Source organism: Accipiter gentilis, chromosome 11 (assembly GCF_929443795.1).
Source record: "Accipiter gentilis chromosome 11, bAccGen1.1, whole genome shotgun sequence".
In the NCBI taxonomy this organism is placed as follows: Eukaryota; Metazoa; Chordata; class Aves; order Accipitriformes; family Accipitridae; genus Astur; species Astur gentilis.
This window is the reverse complement of record NC_064890.1, coordinates 36,599,768-36,619,838: the sequence shown is the minus strand read 5'-3', so window position 1 is coordinate 36,619,838 and position 20,071 is coordinate 36,599,768. Positions and strand designations below refer to the sequence as shown.

General features: G+C 37.3%; 1 protein-coding gene across 2 annotated transcripts in view; it reads left to right on the top strand.

The window, feature by feature from the left end:
* The window catches only part of TAFA2 (TAFA chemokine like family member 2), a 193,407-nt gene extending 173,719 nt beyond the window's left edge, over nt 1-19,688 (top strand). The window contains exons 5-6 of one of the 2 annotated variants that reach the window (XR_007507649.1): nt 9,976-10,223; nt 17,570-19,688. Coding sequence is in view for 1 of the 2 variants with exons in the window: in XM_049813861.1 (XP_049669818.1) it covers nt 17,570-17,581 (12 nt within the window). In the remaining variant the exon portion in view is untranslated. The remainder of the gene's footprint in view (nt 1-9,975; nt 10,224-17,569) is intronic. The other variant, XM_049813861.1, reaches the window with a different exon arrangement.
* Nucleotides 19,689-20,071: the final 383 nt, after the last annotated feature.

The window sequence follows — 20,071 nt, the reverse complement described above, 5'->3', positions numbered from 1 at the left end:
ATCTTGAGGTCCTGAAGCTGCGACATGACTAAAGAAGTGTGCACTTGTGCCCGGGAGTGGGGAAGCGTCCCTGGGCTGATATTTTGTGAAGATGTAGAGAAATATGCGTCGATGTTTTTCATGTGAAATAGAATACAATAGCATAGAATAGACTATTTCAGTTGGAAGGGACCTACAACGAGCATCTAGTCCAACTGCCTGACCAGTTCAGGGCTCACCAAGCTAAAGTATGTTATTAAGGGCATTGTCCAAATGCCTCTTCAGCAGTGACAGGCTTGGGGCATCGACCACCTCTCCAGTAAGCCTGTTCCAGTGTTTGACCACCCTCTCAGTAAAAAAATGCTTCCTCATGTCCAGTCTAAACGGGACCTGGCGCAACTTTGAACCATTGCGCAGTAATGAAAGAGTACATTGTGCTTAATATTTTAGTTTGATTTGGTAGAACTGCTTGTGGAATGAGGCATAGTTTAACGCTGAGTACTAAGTTGTGGTTAAAATATGTGGAGTGGAATTTACTGGACTTAGCTTGGGTTAGGACTCTCTAGAGTGAGATGACTAGCCTAAGCTCTAGGCTGTCTTTTTAGTATTGGAGAGAATTGTTCCATTCCAGAGGACTATTCGTTTTGTCCTAAGATAAATCAGATGAATTATGTTCTGGCGCTGCTTGTGTCTCCCTAATAACTCTACAGGAAAGCCATGATGACTAGCTTAGCGCCTAACATTTAGATACTTAATGTTGAATAGGAAGACGGTGGCTTGGAGACTTTACTCTCTTTGAGGTGTTCTTCAGTAGGAGGATGATCAAAAAAGCCCCTTCGTTCTTTGTCAGTTTGGGAAGCTTTGGACTTTGACCACTATCAAATTCAATATAATATAATATAAGTTTCAAAAATGTTTATGTTCCGAAGATACACAGCTTTGAGCTAAATCAGTGAATCATACTATGATGAGCAACATAGCCAGTATCTATTGTTCAGCAAAAGCTGGCAACCAGTGCATGTCATTTTCGAATTGACTTGGTATAATAATAATAATAATAATAATAATAATAATAATAATAAAAAATACTAATACTATAAATTAACCCAAAAGATCAGACGTAATACATAGCAGGTATTGATTATTAATCTTGGAAAAATCTCTAGGACATGAAAGCGAATGTTTTCATATAAACAAGTGAAAGTAGTATTTTCAGACAGGTCATAAAGGGCCATCTTTTGGAAATGAGCATCCAGATTCTGGAGTAGCTGAGCACCCACACTTTTATGAGGGGCAGAAGGAACTGCAATTGTCACTCTGAAAACTGGCTATTATTTTTAATATGTGGGGAAAAGCACACTGCAGAACAGAAAGAAATCAATATCTAATATATTACTATGTAACTATATGCCAAACCAATATTAGAAATAGAGTACTGCAAAAAAATAAAATAAATATTACAAGGACAGAGAGAAATAAAAGAGAAATATTACAGGGCCAAAAATAAATCCATATTGAGTATATTTATCTACATTCCAAATCCAAATCTGCTTTCCAAATCAATACCAGAGATAGACGACTAGTGTGAAAAGAACAGAAACATTGCCAGGATGGAGAGAAATCCATACTGAGAGTGTTTATCTATATTACAAAACAATATTGGAGAGAGCCTGAAGTCAGATATTTGTAATATTCCATTTAATCTGATTTTACATTATGGCATCCAGAGTTTAAAAGAAACTAAAAATTGAATAACATTCTTGGAAGAGGAGAAAGTGTACCATCCAAACATACCAACTGGCTGCACATGAAGCCAAATGGTGTTCAGTACGTGCAATCCACTACTCTGAATCAATACAGTTCTGTTGCTATCTATAAATACTGCTTACATTTTTACCCTGTCTCCTCACTTGCATATGCTGGATTGTTTCTAAACTAATTACAGCTGCTGAAAGGAAAGGCAGTAATTTTATTTATGTTTCAATTTATAAAATATGCCGTTCATAACCCTTTCAGCACAAGGAATGAAAGGACCTTTACATAGTAATGTAAATGTTACTACCTTTACATAGTAATGCTTTGCAGTGGGCTACTGAGATTCCCAGTATCAGGAGGCAGCATTAGTGGTGAAGCAACTACTACCAGTGCTGTCACAACCACGGCTTGAGTAAGACAACGTAATACAAGAGAGCTAAAAACGTGTCCCTGGATGTGAGAAGAAAATGGCATTTTTCTTGTAACTGAGCCTGACATCAGTGTTAGCAATGCAGCTACATTAGTTGTTGATCTGTGCTTCTCCGCATGAGCAACAGATGCGTAGGCTCTTCAGGCAGCAGCAGAGGGGAAAAAAGTGGAACAAGTATTACTGTTTTTTCTGCCGGAGTTGAAAAGAAATATTGCCATTGTGGTAACCTCTTCCCTCACCTCTTCCTCCTCCAGGCTTTTCAAAAACAGCAGTAGTAACGACACGTAATTAGAGAAAGCAGAAATTCATCATATAAATACTGTGTATAGGTTATTCTAGGATGTTTCCGATAGGCCGGACATATGGTAGTTGTGGTCAGGCAGCGCTAATAAGGCAATGTATTTCCCACATGACATTTTTTCAGTGTAAAACTGTTACTAACTTCCATCACATGAAACAATTTGCCTTTTGCTTTGACCACGGTGAAACATGAAATACTTACAGGATAAATCAATGATCTACCATGTGTCAGCAGTAAATCATGACAGCAAGTGCTTTTCCTAATATTATTTAAGGGGCTGTATGAATAAATTAAGAAACAACCTTACTGTAAAGCTGCTCTATTCCCCTGTCTCACTTCAGAGCCCCTGTCTATAGACTCCTCACCTTCTACCTTCATTTCAGATGAAGATTTATAGGAATAATACACATATATACAGTGACTAGCAATACCTTGTGGTTCATAAAAAGGATGTGATTACAATATAAGTAAGTGCACAGACTGTAGCAAAATATTATCCATGGAAAAGAGTGATTGCACTTGTGACAGCCTCTTTGTTGCTATGGTATCTCTTTCCATGCCTTTGGCTAATCTGTCACTAGGAGAACTTTGCAGCTGTCTCAGCATGTTCCTCATTGCTAACTCAGAGACCCACTGTATTTAATCTGTCATTAAAATAGCAATAAGTGGTATGTACACATTTTCCTAAAAATACATACAGGTTTCAGAGGGCAAATGAGGTGGTAATGGAAATAGGATACATTTTCTGGGGTCAGGATAGTTTTTGTATTAGTCGGTAATTATTGTTTTGATGCAGCATATCTTTCATATTGAAATTCTTTCATATTGAAGCTCTCTATTTTTTGTAGGGCATTTAAACACTAATCTTTTGGGACACTTAGACATTTTGATGAAAATAGTTAGCATTCCAGCCAACACGTTAACAAGGAATCATCTGTATTCAGGGCTATGGAATTCATTATTTTCTTAAAAATAGCTGCTATATACCAAATTTACTGCTTTAATGTGAAGTTGGTGTGCCTAGTTTTACCCTATGAAAAGGTTCCTGTTGCAAGTCTACATTTGACATGAATTTAGACCTACAGCTTGATGATGTTCATTTGTAGGTCACAAAAATCTAGACAAGTCATAGTCCTTTCCCCAAAGGCAAATATACTTAAAAATACCCACAAAACACAAGTTATTGTGAAAAGAATTAAAGGAAGAAGTGTTGTGGTGTGAAATGTTATAAGCAAAGTCATAGACTGAAAGGTCAGTAAAACTTGTTGGGCAGGTGAAGATAATTCAAACATTCAACTCCCAAGACATTTTCAGTCTCAAATTTTGTTTAGTTCTTTCTGACTGAGTCCTATGGATACTGATATTAAGAACTGAAAGTGAGAAACATAAAAAGAGAGAATGGGTTAAAGGCAAAATTCATAGGTACAGGTCTTTGGAAAGAAGGAGCCTGTTAATGCATTACTTGAAAGAAAATAATTTCTAAAAACAGAATAGTGTTTTTATTTTTTTATTAGAAGCTTTTGCCTAGAAGGTTTGCAATTTTCCCCCCCCTTTTTTTTTTTCAGTCCCTTGCTGCATCTCCTTGGGAATACACTGAATTTTGTCTGTAGCTATTCAGAAGGGTTACTCTGATTTTTTTGTGAGTAGACACACGGTACAAATCACGAGAAGTGAAATCTTTTGCAATCCATTCATCACACTCGCAGAGTGTTAGTAATATATGCTGTGGTTTATACGTTTTTATCAGGGAGTAGTTTTTCCTAAGGTAAGACTGCCGCTAGCATCCATTGTAAAGCATCATTTTAGCTTCTGCAGAACCTGAAAACTGACAAAATTACTCTGAAATCAAAGGAAAATATTTCTGCAATATTTAAAGAAAAATGCAAATGGATTTCATTTGCATGCCATTAATTAACTAAACTGATTTTTGCAAGCATTACTTTCTTCCATGTGGAAATCCTCCACTCCATCAGTCCAGCCAAGAGGTTTTCTGCCTTTGTCCCAAAAGATTCAACTTGTGATATATTTTTCTTTCTTTTTTTTTTTTTCCCCCAATTTGTCCTTTGCTGGCATGTTTGAGATACTGACGTCATGTCTGAAGAATAATTTTCTGCCTCTGTGATGGAAAATAAGAATGAGTTCTGAAGGCTGTATGTCAATTACTGGTTTTCTCCACTTCTCCACAAAGTGGAAAAGCCCTGACACCAAAATCAAAGACGTTTCCACTCTCATTTGCAGCTCCATTCTGCCAGTCTCTTTGCTCTTTCACAGCTGTGCAAGAAGGGTTCTTTGAATATCTAGCAGTCCTTTTTACTTTTCATGGAAAATCTTTGTCAGCTTCTACTACCTCACAAGTTACCATATAGGAGGATGATTGATACTCAAATGCCAGTATCTTGTGAGTCATGCTGGCATGCCCTAAAACTAGTGCTTCTTCCTTCTTTCAGCCTCCTTTGCAATCTCTAAGAGCTTCTTTGGATTATTTCTGCAAGTCAGAAATGATACATTTCAGCTCAGAGGGACTGGATTGTTCTTAAACCTCACATTACCTACTACCTAAATAGCTGCAGGCAAACTCTTGCCTCTTTTCATGGGTATTTGGCACAGGCTTGACAAACTGTCTATCACTGCTTAGTTACAGAGCTGATATGAGGGACTGGAAAAGTGGCCTCCAACTGTCCAAAAGTTGTTACTTTCAATTCGCCAAAATCCTGTCGTTTTCTTGAGGTATTTCCTTACTCATTAGGACTACTTATAGAAAACCTGAGAAGTACTGCCCTGTTGCAGCTCTGCTTTTCTGCCTTCTAACAGGGAAGGAAGGAAATGGTTAATAATCAATATAAACCAGAGAAAGTCAGTCATACAGAGCATTATGCCACAGTCACCACTGGAGGAGTGAACAATCTCAAAACGGTTGAAATCAGATTACTCACATATTATTCCCTTGCAGAGCAAAGTGAGCATGGTTGTAAATCTTACCTATTTCTCCATAAGAATAATGAAGATAGTCCTGTCCTACCTGAGAACTGTTCAAAATGAAGAAAAAGTGTATTTCAGGCAAGAATAAGTGGAAGATTGGTGTCTAGGACTGAATTACAAAAGAAGAGGACCAACATAAAATTAATTTCCATAAGAATTTCAAAATTGTTCATTTTTTTCACAGCTTGTAGTTTACTCTTCCACCTTGGTGAACACCAGGTTCATCTTAGGAAAGAGACTACTGCTATGTGTGGAGAAAAGACTCCAAAGGACTTTGTATGTTCTATAAAATGGACTTTGAGCTTTCTTCTACTGCATTATTAGCATACACAGATGATTCCTTCTCAGATCTTACAGTGCTGACTACCATTCCTACCCTTCCATATCTTCAGTGAGAAGTGTCATAGAGCTCTGAAGTGGAGATTCTGGGTGAAGCTACAAAATATCCAGTTCACCATGACTTATTTGTATGATGTGACTTGTAGAATTATATTGGCACGTCCTCTAAAACCGGAAGTGAGCACCAGTGTGTCTCCAGTTTATGAAGATGGATATGATCTCAAGGAAACAATGGATTGCGTCTAACCGACATGTATCTACAAACTCAGTAGTAATAGAAGATTTGAGAATTTTAATGTAGCTGCATATTATAAGAGGTCCAAACCAGCTTTGCCTCTTCAGGTTCAAGAATGCCAGAAAATATCTTAGAGATGCCAGCCAGAAGAACAGCAGCTTGTTCCTTCATCTTGAATTCAAGCTTTGTGGCTCAGGAACATGTACCTGCCAAAAGAAGACCAAAGGACTATCACTTCTGCTTGCACCCTTACCAATTCAGGCAAATGCACTGAAAAATCAGGGTAGTTGTTCTAGAATTCTGAGATCGCTCTGTCCTACCTCCTTGTCATCTTTTCAGAGTGACCTTGGAAAATGAGAGCATAGCAAATTTATCATCTTCAAGGCATCATTCTAATTTCAGTTGTTAATAATTATTGTTCAACATTTTCAAAGCACAAAAAAGGAACAGGAGACTTTCTCCTAGAGTGCAACTTGGCAAATTTGAAACTGATTACTTGCAAAGCCAATTTCTTTTTGGAGGGTAATTAAAGAAATTACCAAAGTCCTTTTCTCTCCCTTGACATTAAAGCACATCACTGGTACTCACGTTCCTGATATTTGAAGGCGACGACCTCTTCAGAGCCTTTTGGTCTTTCCTTCATTACTTGAGATTTTAGAATACCAGTGTCTAATTGTGATAAGCTACTCCGATTCATTCATACTTACCTTGTCTTGGGTCACATACTAGTCAGAAGATAATGAGAAGATGCAGGTATGAAGACAACTGGCCAGGTTCTTTAAGAGAGACAAATTAAATTGAATACCAAAGCAGGTTCTTAGTTAAATTTCTAGAGTTCATTTTTCCCTTTAATGGAATACATCTTTTCTGTGTATTGTGAAGTTCAAAAACAGTATCAAGATGATCCCCAGTACAGAGGAGTTACAGGAAGTTGTAATTTTCACCTGGAATTCTCCATAATACTCAAGCAAGAAGACATTTCTAGTCAGGAATGATGCTAGTAATGTGCATCAGTTTATCATGAGTTCAGGGCAAATGCCAGGGAAAAGCATCAAAACCATCATTTTCTCAAATTAATACCAGTGTGTTATTCTATCTTCTGCCAAGAATGCCACAGGGAGTTGTGACCATTACACGTAAAAAATGCAAGAGAATGACAGTGAAATTTTGTCGTCTACACGCAACTTCAAGCACAGATGGTGGATATGCTCTCTGTTTTGTGTTTAATTTATTTACTTATTAAATTGACAGTACTAGTTGCTCTTTTCCCTTTTTCTCTGATGACCAAGATGACCAACTATTAGTTGGGAATCAGCAACCATAATCTTGATTACTTCTTAGTGAACCAGGCTCTATATGTTTTTTCCTGGGCAATGAGAAATCGTTCTAATAGTTCATCTGTGACAGTTTTTAGGTGAAAAGCCCTTGAGTCTTCCTTTTCCCCGGGTCTATTAAGACTTGAGACGGGGTGACAGGGATTTTTCGGAAATCCTCCAAATCTGACACCTTTCTTGTGTTTCTTATCTATATTAGAGTGATGGTGTGGTGGGTATTCATACTGGAGAAAGTTAAAATTAGATTCCCTTAAAATAATTTTATATTCTCTGAATGGGTACCCACTACTCTGTCAGCACCCACTACTTTGGCTAAGATTTCTCCAAACATGGGAAAGTCTTTTCTTCATGTGGATATTCTAAATAGATGGAAAGAGAGGGTTTCAGGTTGATGACTGATTCATTGTTTTTAAACACTTTTTTTTTCCTGCCTGGATATTGCTCTGCTGTTTTCTAACTTGTTTTTTAGTTGTCTTATATTCCCTCAGCTGTGGCAGTATTCCTGGAGCCAAATGTGAGTGCACTACCTCAAAATGCCAGCAGTGGAAGCTGGTAAGCAAGTGGGGAAAAATCACCAGAGGGATCTCTGAAGCTTGGGACAAAGGCAGAAAACACATCAGTACTGCACTAACAGAGCAGCAGGTACCCTCATAGAGAAGATAAAATTACAGGTAAGGAAATAATTTACATTTCTTTTTTGATCTCATCCAAATGGCTTGTTACTCTCCATTCAAAATCCCAGAAAAAATAACTCACCATAAAGATATGAAGAAGAAAAAGATATCAAATGTGCTGAATTTAGACTACCTGGTCTTTTAGTTGGGATAATTTGAAGTGCAACCTTGCCCAATTTCTGCAAAAATATTTTAAAAGATGTAAATCCATTGTACCTATTAGGCAATTTAAAACCTCGACCTAGTTTTGAAACAGGGCTGGGGTTTTTGGTGTTTTTTTTCATTTTTAGAATATTAAGCACAGGAAACTGCTTGTTTTCCCTTCCAACCAAGAACAACAGTACTGTTTTCTTTAGGTAAGTGAGGTCAGATAAAGCCAAAGACAGAAGGACTCTGTTTCCATCCCACCTTCTCCATTTACTTTCTTTCAGTTGGAAGGGTAGCATGACTCTTTATTATGCTTCAGTTTCCTCATCTGTAAAAAGGAAGGAGGTTGTTTTTATCTCCCACTTGAGATGGCTAGATGGAATAAGTGGTGTAAAAGAGAAGAAAATTACAGTTATTTAATTAATTGTCTTGCAGTCTTTTATGCCGCCATGCTGCAGTCCCACTGTGGAGTTGTGATCACCACAAAAACCTCAAGAGGATATATCCTTGTCTGAATTGCTACAGTTGTTATCTGTTACAGAAAGTAAAATAAGGTTTATGTTTAAGTCTTATTTTAATACAAACCTGTTGTCTGTAAATGAAAAAATTTGTGAAGTTAAAACAATTCTACCATAAACTTAATTTCTCTGCTGAGTTACAGAAACATTGAGAAAGTTTAGGTATGTGCATTGTAGTGGCATTACCTTTTGGAAGAGAATAATAATGAAGTACGTTCAAAAGACTAATGACTTAGATTTAGCCTTGGCATAACTCATATGTCTTCATCAGATATACACTATGATAATTGTCCCAGTGAGTTGTATCAATTAAGTTTATTTTGTAAACTATCACGCTCAAGGAAATCTGAATACAGAGCCATATTAATTTGTTTCATAGTATTTAAATGTGTAGAGATTTTATTAAAGCAATGTTATTGAAATTATGAGTTTAATCTTGTAATGTATGTTTCTAATGATCTGCAGAATGACACTTAAAAAGCATGAAAAAAAAGTAAAATAATAATCTTTTTCTAAGCATTATTTAAAGAAATTTAGGTGATCTTTTGAGGTGCTGTGCAACCCTTTTCAGACGCAATCATTATCAGCAGGTCCAAAACCTACCTCAAATATCTAGATAAGGAACTAGCTGTCTGAATTGAACGTTGTCTTTTGAAATGTCATCTGTTATTTTATGGTGTTTCCTGTAATCTACTAACCATAGAAATGACTGTAAGTAGAGTTCTCCTCAGAATGCTCACATTTTCCAAACTTTAAACTTTCAAGTTTTTTTGGTTTGGTTTGGGTTTTTTGGTTTGGTTTGTTTTTTTGTTTGTTTGGTTGTTTTTTTTTTTACTTTAAACATGTATGGGAAGAACACACTGAAATCTTTCATTTAGAAGGACTTGTATTCTGACTTCATGGCTCTTTTCTGTACCACAGGTCTATCCATGGACTTTTTTTCAAAGAACTTTTCAATTACTTTTTTATCATAGTTAAAGATTGCTGATATACTTGCAAAAATGAGTGTTATCTGTCAGTTTCTATTGCTTTTTAGTGACAAACCAGTGAGTTTGAATTTGAGTATGTTTAAACTTTTTCCTTTGGGGTTACTGTTATTGCTTGGGGGTTTTTTTTTGAGACCATGCTCTTTTGCTGAGAGAAGTTGCTCTGATTCTGAAATATGTTTTTTCCTGTCATTTTGTACTTTTCCTTGTAAGTTTAAGAAAATTCCGTCTATCCCAGTTTTGTTTTCTGTAACTAATTCCATAACAGTGTAGTACTTGACATGTGTTTGTTTCTTAGGCAAACGTGTAAAACTCCTCAAGTCCGAATGGAGAAGTAGAGAAAGGAGGTTTCTGCTGTGCCTGATGACAATTTTTGATTTTTCCACACACACAAAATATTCTGGCTCCACGTTGGAGCACTAGTTGTGATGAATTCTAGTCTTGGTCGGACTCTAAGGAAGGGCCAGAACGTTCGTTGAGGAATAAAGAGTCAAACCACTCCAGAAAATGTGTTCCAGCCCTGGTTTATTACTCACAGAGCAGCAGGTGTGTACAAATACAGGTTTACACAGTATTAACAGGAATTGTTGTACCTTAATCCTCATTGTAGTTGCTTAGTTTGCTGCGGATGCCCAGGAATCATGGCTTATCTGGGCAGAGCTTCAGAAGGGTGGTTGCACAGACTCTGCATTGCGCTCCTAAGCAGCCTCAGTGTGTCAGTCAGATGCTTCTGGGAGCCTTAAAACATCTTTCTTCACTCACTCTCCTTCATGAGGTAGACCCAGTTGATGAACTTAATTTACTCACTATCATGGGAAAGCAACAGATGCTCTGGAGAAGAGAACAGCACTTAGAAAGGAAGGATGTCTTGGTACATTCAGTTAGGTGTCACTTTGTAGTGAAAGCTCAGCATCCCATGCTGGATTACTTAAAATTCAGAAAAATTGGGAAAGGGGTATTTCCACTATATTCCTAAAATATGGTAGATGTTTTCTGTTTAATCTTAAAACCATGTTTCAGATGAAGAACTCTGCCATTTTCAGGAACATATGCCATGCTCTGAAGTAAATTCCCTTTACCTAGTTTTCTAGTCCTAACTTTAAGATTATTTGGAGCAAGTGGAAAGTTCAATTTATATGTGAAAGGTTTGCAGAGTCATTTAGTTTTAATTACCATTTTTAACACTGATTGTCTAGGTCTTCACTTTAACACCAAAAATCTCCTGCTGAAATCATTAAGAGCAGTGGGAAAACAAGAAATACAGAATTATACTTCAAATGGCATTGTGTGAAATGAGTTTTCAGCATGTTTGTTTCTTTCTAATGGAAGGTCCTAAGCACAAGAATTATCACAAATGCAATTCTGATTAGTCACGGTGCAATAAAAGTATGAAAGAATTAAAAGCTTTAGAGTCTGGTGGTTATCAAAGATGTGGGAAACTTTTGAGCCATTTGAGTGTACTGGGAAATGTTCTGTTTAATTAATAAAATGAGCTAGAGATGTTTGCCTAAGGACAGACCTAAGGATCTAGAATTCTAAATTGCTCCATTACAGGCTTGGGAACATGTTTAGACTAACACTTTTCATGCTGCAGTGCCTAAAATAAGGGAAAAATTTAAAGCTGTTGAGTCTGATATTAAAAGTTGTGTAGGGCCAAAGTTTTATGAGCAGGAATGAAACATTTGAAGACTTGCAAAAATGTCTATAAATATGTAACCTTCTCTGAAGATAAATGAATCCCTATAGTTATCATTAAATATCTGTTTTCCAAACTGCTCACAAATGACTCAAATTTTGCCTTTCGTCATTAGCCCAAATCAAGTAGCGGTCTGTGATACTGCAACAAGGGCCTGTTTCCTAACTCACAGTTCTCTGCTGCAGTTATTTTATGAAGCGTACCCTTGAAATATGGTTGAATCACCTTAACATTTCTCAGATTTTGAAATGGTTCCACACCCCCAGAAACTTAGTTATCTAGCATAAACACGCAGAACCACACCTGTCTACTCTTAAGCGCATATACATATAGGAGCCCTATTGCAAAAAGGTCCTGTTACAGCTGTTACAGCTCTTTTTGTCCAGCTCTTTGTCCTTGTTCCTCACTTCTTTAGAAAATAAGTTACAGGATTCTCAAACTGTGAGGAAATTGTGAGCCTGTCCTTTGTTAATGTCTGCAAAGTACTTTTGAGTATCACTGGTACAAGGTAGTAGCATTAGGTCAGAAGCACCTTCCAAGCTTACAAGTTGAACTGTTTCAGTGAATAAACATGTACAAGTGGCAATGCAAACTGTCATTTGCTTTTGTAAGCCATGTATGGATGATAGTGCACAGCAAGCACATTGTATGGATTTTGAAGTTCCAGGAAATAGCGTGCTTCCATCTGTTCAAAAGATTCATTTCCATCCTTGACCTCATTCGCAGAGGGCATAAGTGGAAAAAAATGCATTGGCAGATGTTTGTTTCTGGTTGTATGGGCCCTTCTGTTTCTGCATTGTAATATTCGTATTAGGTTGTCACTACCAAAACAAAGGTTTTTATGTCACGGAAAAATATGACTGATATAGTCCATTCCTTATTAGGAAATGCTTGCTAAAGAATCACTTTGTTGACCTTTTTTTTTTTTTTTTTTTTTTTTTTTTGTCTGTTTACATACAGTATAAGAAAGAATATAAAAATAAGGACACAAAATGGATGGAAATGTACTGCATACAAATAAGGGCTGTCTTGGTACGAGATCTCTGTCTTATCTCAATGTTTTGGAGGACAATCTATAGCTAGCCATTTCTTCAAGCCATTTCTTAGGCCTTTTTCTTCAAGCATTTATTTAATGGATTCTTGTGACATCCCCTATATTTACCTTATCATATGTTGGCCATTAAATGTAGTGATGAGACCCTTTTTATTTGTGCTAGAAATCCCCACACCTTTTTTGTTTCCCACAGGCCTTTAATATTTTACAGGAGAATGCTAGGGGTGCCAAGATGGCTTTTCTTTGTCTCACTTAGCTCAGGGTAAGCTATTAACTGCTTTAAAAAAAATATTTCCTTTTTCTTCCCTGTCTTACATATCTCAGGGGGAAAAAAAAAGATCGCTTGATGATTCTTGAGTATGCTCAGACGACACTCAGGCTATGACCACACACATTATCATATACAGTTGATGGAACAGTTCTAATTAAACAGAAAACCCCCAGCATTATGTTTTTTCTGTTTCTTGTGTTTATTTATATTCTTTGGCAAAAACCTGGAACAGAGGGTCCATCATACTGCTGAATCATCCGTGGAGGGAAGAAACACTGGCTTGAAAATTTTCCCCTTTCTGCATTTGCATTGATACATAGTCCTGACAACAGTGGGATAGGCTTCCCTCCGACACTCCTCCCCCAGTAAATTCTGTTGTTTACTGTGCACAATGGAAAAGAGATAGAATTGGAGCTGCAAGGGCACCTGTAGAAAGGCAGGTTGCTAACTTTCAAGTGCTTGACTTTGCAAACTCAAGAGTCTGTTTTTAATACGGATTTTGTGCGTGGTTTGTCATAAACATAGAAAAAAATTGAAAGAGCTGCCAGTAAAAAAAATAGTAGCGTACAAAGTTGTGTTATGAAATGTTCCAGCACACACTTGTATCAATTTACGATGTACTGAATTATCTATATATTATCTATTATCTAATATTATCTATTTTCTTCTAACATTATTAAATAATAATTAATTATATGCCTCATTTGCATGTATAAACTATTTTGTAGTTAGCAAATATTTAGTGACACATTTGTTTCTCTGAAGAAACAGAAGATTTGTACTATACCTAATTGTGATCCTGTAACTTTGATGCTTAGGTGCATGAAAGTAAGGAAAAGTGCTTTACTATTCAGGGAATATTCAGTCCGCCATTCTTTACATCCTGTAGTCTTGATTTTCCTCCCTTCCTCTTCTAAAGCAGAAGGAAGGCTTGAGTAAAAGTATCAGGTTGGATTTTTATTGGGAATCTATTCTTACAGAGTAGAGGGTATTATCAGCTGTATTCATCAGCTGGGGGATTCACAAGTGAGGACATTTTTCACCCATTGTCAGCAGCACTGGAATGGAAGCTGTCAGGAAAAACTCTTGAGCTCCCAGCTTTTCTAATGCTCTGCCTCTGAGGTCTTTTCGTCTCTGGTCCATTCTGGGTTACCCTGGCAAAAATGTTCTACCCAAAGACCGAATCTGGTTTGAACATTAGTGAGCAGAAGAAATGTAGAAAGCCTCAGTTGCATTTAATTATATATTGTTGTTTTAAAATAAAACAAGTTAGTTCATATACAATTACAGCCAATTTACAGCAGCCACTCACTAATTTAAATTAAAAAGTCTGCAACTGCAGAGTAATTATATTTTAATTGCACATTTAGTACAAGAAAGTGAAGAGAGTCTAATGCATTGTATTTGTGATATAACAACCACATGAAAAAATATATTAGCATAAAGGGAGTAATTATGTTCCAAGAATGAACAAATTAATTCAGATCAACACCTAGGATGCTAAAGGTTTTATGTCCTTTTTTTCATTTGTATTGTTAAACACCAGCAAAGTTAATTTTCCATACATATTAATTATTAATTGAAAAATTGATTAGATTTTGGTGTGCACCCATTCAGCGTGTTACTGTTCTCTTAGGGTTTTAAAGATCAGACACATACTGCTATCAGTCCCCGTTTTCCTATAAAGACCTTTGGCACAATACCTTGCTTCCCAGCCACTAAAACCAAATAGCTTTTACTATATCCAGAATTAAGCATTTCTGGGAATACCGTCACTAGATATTAGCTAAAATTTCATTGCTTCTTTATGAAACTGCCTTTAGCATCTGAGACGTCTATTCTCTCCCTAATGTGAATGGATATATAACTTCCATTAATGTTAATGTCTGGTCTGAGCTTGCACATAACAAATATTACCTTCTCACACAGAAGCAAATGTGAACCACTATGTGTGTTACTCAGAGTAGCATTGTGTGGCCTGGAAGTTAACAGAAAAAAAGAAAAGGAAAAAAAAAAAAAGAAAAAAAAAGAGGGCAGGTGGAATAATAAAAATTCTGGGAAGGGAAAGCAGTTAAAAACTCCAATCTAGGAATAGGCAGCTTGACTTCCTGTGCAGTCTGTATAAACAAAATGACCTTTGTATATGATTAGCAACCTATTATAGAGCAGAGATTTGAATGGCTATATGATTTTTTTCTTCTTTATGTCACCTATTTATTCTATGTAACAGTGTATGTTGCTTTTATAGGGATATTTTCACCACACAGTTGTAGAGCTTGATGCAGGGGCAGCGGATAGGCCTGCAGATTATTATTTTACTGAGTTTCTTTGTGACTGAAGGTAACATATTTGCACTTCCAAACAGCCGCGTAACTGAGCAGTCACATATGTGTGAAACTTCTCACTAGTTGCAGTTTATCACTTTAGCCCATGCATTGGCAAAGCTGGATATAATAGAAATAATAAATCACAGAATGGTTGAGGTTGGAAGGGACCTCTGGAAGTCCAACCACCCCTGCTCAGTGCCGGTTGCCCAGGACCAGATCCCATTTGAGTATCTCCAAGGATGGAGACTCCACAACGTCCCTGGGCAACCTGTGCCAATCACCCTCAGTAAAAAAGTGTTTCCTGAGAGGGAACCTCCTGTGTTTCAGTTTGTGCCCATCGCCCCTTGTCCTGTCACCGGCCACCACTTGAAAGGAGCCTGGCTCTGTCCTCTTTGCCTTCCCCCCCCCTTTCAGGTATTTGTACACATTGATTATGTCCCCCCGCCCCTCCTCTTCTCTAGGCTGAACGGTCCCAGCTCTCTCCGCCTGTCCCCATACGAACACGCTCCAGTCCCTTATTTGCCTTAGTGGCCTTTTTCTGTACTCTCTCCAGTAGCTCTGTGTCTGTCTCGTACTGGGGAGCCCCAGACTGGACACGCTACTGCAGGTGTGGCCCCCCCAGTACGGAGCAGAGGCGAAGGATGCCCTCCTTCGACCTGCTGACAATACTTTGTCTGAGGAGCCCAGGGTACCGTGAGCCTTCTACCCGGCAAGGGCGCGTTGCTGGGTCACGGTCACCTTGGTCTCTCAGAAGTCAGCTGGCACCCTCTCTTTTTAATAGCAAAGGTCTGCTCTGTGGGTACGTAGGCAGAAGAGAGGATTCAGCTGGGTTCCAGTGACTGGGCCTGTCCAGTTGTGCCTCCGAGGAAACCGTCCTCTGAGTCTGCTTTGGTTTCGGTCTGCTCTGTTGTTTGGAAAAGTAAGAAGCTTTGACCCTGCGTCTACATGGCCTCTTTGGAAGTCTCACGTCCTTTGATCTGTCTTCAGTGTGCTTTGCATCAGTTGATTTATCACAGTTTATCTATCTACCTATCTATATCTCCAGTTAAGGTAATAAAAATGCACCTGCAGATAGGATCAGAAGATGTGTGTTTTACATTATGTAGCTTAGTGGCACCTGGGTCCATGAGTAGAATTCCAGTTTGTTACAATAAAGCAAAAAATAAATAACAATAAGACGCTGTGTCAGCCTTTTGAGCTTTGGTGCAGGGCATAGAAATATGTTGCCTGACTTTTAAATTAATTCTTCATTATTTTTTCAGGCAATCTTCCACTATAGAAGGGGCCACATGAGGCTGTTTCCAACAGCAATAACAAAACAAAACAAGAGCCGTGTAATAAATAAACCCATGTATCATAAAAGTCACAAAGCACAATTTTATTATTGCCTTCTTAAGTGCAGTTCCTACAAACATCTTGGTGAAGAAGGCAAACTGAAGTAATGAACTCCTTGAAAAGTCCTTTTAATATTCTGCTCTACGTTTGTGCTCTGCAGAGCTGATGAGAGTTGTATGCAGTTTTGCTGAGGGCAAAAGAATGTTTCATCATTAAGGAGCATGACCCTTCTCTCTGTGATCAAAATGAAAAGCATACGCCCCTTGATGTCATAAAGTGTTATTGTGACTGTTCCAATGGGTTGTTCCGCAAGAGTTGGGATGTCGTCCCCTGACACAATTTGATATTAAAATGCTACATGATCATTAATTGTATCCACTGACACAGCAGAAATATTCCTCAAAGTTATGCTTCTTTGATATGATATTTTTTTTTCCTTTTAATGTTTAAAATCCAAACCAGACACAGGGAAAGTCCAATTACTGTGAAATGCTTTGTCTCCCACTCTTTCTCTGTGGTCCTTCTGTTCCACTCTTGTTTCATGTTAGACTGGGTGAAACTACTCTAAGTGAACTCCTTGGTAGTTATTTTATACCTTGTGAATAACAGGACATATCTCTCTTCTGTTTATGTACGCATGATTTTTGTCCCATTTCTCCACTAAGTGATGATTGCTTGCTAAGATGCATTTAGCCCCTAACAGGACGTTGCCTTTCCCAACCTAAATAATTCTATGATTCTTTGATTCTATGATTGTATTTTAAAGTAGCATGCAAAGAACAGAAGAATACATCTCCAGTATCAATCACTGTTATACTCAATGGCTAACATTTTAAAAGCATAGTTGTTACCATACAGAAGTTCTAACATTGAAAAGGGTGAACAGAATACAGAATTTTTCCTTGAAAACAATGCTTTTGACATTTGTGGGTTGGTAATTTGTGACCTTCAGATTTTTTTATTATATTTTTAAGCATGGTCACATTTCAATTTCTCCTTGTCAAGTCCAATTCCAACAAAGCACGTAAACACACAATTTAAGTTGGGGAGCAATCCCATCTAATACCATTGGGAATTATTCACTTATTTAAAAACAATTGAAATAGCTTTGCTGGACAGCTATCTTATATTTCAGTCTCAGTTTCCAGTACTTCGGAAGCAGATTCTCTGTGTGCAGTTTTGAATTTCTGATTTTCTTTTTCTTTACAGGTAACCCGATAGCTAAAGACAAATCAAGTCAGTCTCAAGGCTGATAACATTAAATACAACACATAGGAATTTAATTCCTCCAGGCAATCCTTGAAGTGAAATTTTATACTGCTGGGGTGTATCCTTCAGAATCAATTGTTTCAATGAGAACCTGGCTTGTAATCAGCAACAGCCTTGAGATCAAAACTACTGGAAAGTTATTCTGAACTTCTGTGTCACAAAGATTTCAACTGATTGAACTGTGTACACTTTTAAAATTGCCCTTGCTGAGGAATTTGCAGCTGTAATCACAAGAGTTGATATTCAAAAGGTGCAGAAAAGAAGCAATCTTTGGATTCTCCATTCCAGACCAGCGGCTTTTCATCTTGATGAAGTCAAACTCCAAAATGTATTGGTTCCTTCTCTCTAAAATGATCCCTGGTCCACCATTCAGATTGCTGGTGGGACTGCACACTGCTTTAATTAAATTTCTGTTGCAGAAATTGTCCTCTGGCATGGCGCAGTTTTAGACATTTTTATTTGTATTCTAATCTTGGAGCTCTCAAAGGTACATATTTCAACATCTTGAAGTTGCTTTTGTTATAGGAATGGAAATATATATCCATTGTTAATAATTATTGTTGACAAGTAATAGTTATCTGAATACATCAGTCATATTAGAATGTATAGTCAGGTTGACATGTTTCCCTAAGGCTAACCAGCTACTGCAGCTCTTTGGCAGTTAAAAAAGTAGTGGTCAAAACTCAATTACCACTTCCATTATAAGGCATTTTATACCTTTAAGATATACATTTCCATTTATTTTGAAGGAGATGGGTGTTCCTGATACGTACTTTACTTCCCCAACCTTTAATTCATTGAAATTCATGGTAAGCAATGACAGTATATCGTCCCTTTTTATAAAGGTAGGCAGGGATGTAAATGAGTTTTGCAATTATGAAATTGGATGGTAATCATTCAGAATTTTTGTCTTTTTATTAAAAAATAAAATCTCTTGCTTGAACCTAAGTACTGTTGGATGCTTATGTAGATGTCTGCTCAGTCTGTTTGCTATCAAGGAAAAAAAGTCCTAGTGCCCTCCCAGATTTACAGTTTGTGGGTATTTTGCTTGCTTGCAGTCATCCAATTCAGATCTGATCCTTGCCAAAATCACATTTACTTTTTCATTTTTTGTTTCAGTAGCAATTTTTGAACTTTGTGATGTGCTGTTACATGAAAAAAATCCTCAATATTTAAAGGCCTTAAGCATCTACGAGCTTTTTTCTAAGTTATTACAGAATGTATAATTTTATACTCCATTTAATGTACATTGTACCATCTGTAATATTGATACAACAGAAATTTGGCAATGCCTTTTAGTGACACTGCATAAGCATGCTGACTGGAGAGGGTGAGGGAGTTCTGGCTGTGTGCTTTGGTGCATTGAAATGAAAACCACACACGCTTAATGGTAGTCCAAAATATATAGGTCCAAGCTTATTTAAAAGTCCTGTGTGGTTACCAGACCCCCAGAAAAAGAGGGAAATGATTTTATCATTACAAGCCATTGACGTGGCTAGGTAGTTATATATTAAGTTCCATGATGGATGAACACCCTGGAGTGCTCTGCCTGTCACAGTAGCCCCTGCTGTTCCAAAACCATTTCATTACCTCTGCTGTATTATTGCACAGGAGAGCTTAAATAAAATAAATGACTGTTGGGAATGAAACTGAGAAGTATATTCTATCATTCTGCTGAGAAATAAAAAATGTTGGCAGGGAAAGATATTCTTTTCTGATGAAAATTTAATTAGGATAAACTGTTTGTAGCAGCAACTAGATATCTCAGTATTTTAGGGTGGATTAATATTGTATGGAATTGTGCTAACAGGTGCAGGACAGAAGGTAGCATCTTCAAGAGGTTGTTTGGGACAGTGCAAAGTGTAAATGTACTGGTTTGTAAAATCTGAATATGGCCTCTCTTTGGTCAAAAATCTACATCTTGCTTCTCAGTATTTGGTTTCCTTGTTTCTTTGTTCTTAAACCAACACTGAAAATACTGTATTATATACAAGTGTAACACATGCATATCAATAAGTGAAAATAAATGGATTTTCAAATATACTGAATAGATTATCTGCTGTAGATTAATGTTGTGAATATTCATAGCAAGTGAATAAAATTGTAATATAAAATTGAGTTCCCTGTATGGATGTGTGCTTTGGAGATCTATTCTGTGTACACATGGAACAAAATAATTTTTTTCAGTGGGTAGGAATCTCAAGGGTTATATTAATTTTGTATTTCTTCAGTAGAGCTCGGAATATCTCCTGCCACTTCGAAAGGTACTTTTCCAAAGGAAACTGATATCTAGCACAACTGTTCTAGCATTGTCATGGGAAATTCTGGTGAGCGTACTGTAGTTTTCAGGCCAGACAGAAAAAAACATGGTTTGAGTTTGGGGTTTTTTTTGGTTGGTTGGTTGGGGTTTTTTCCCCACAAAATGGGAGTCCTGAAAAATTC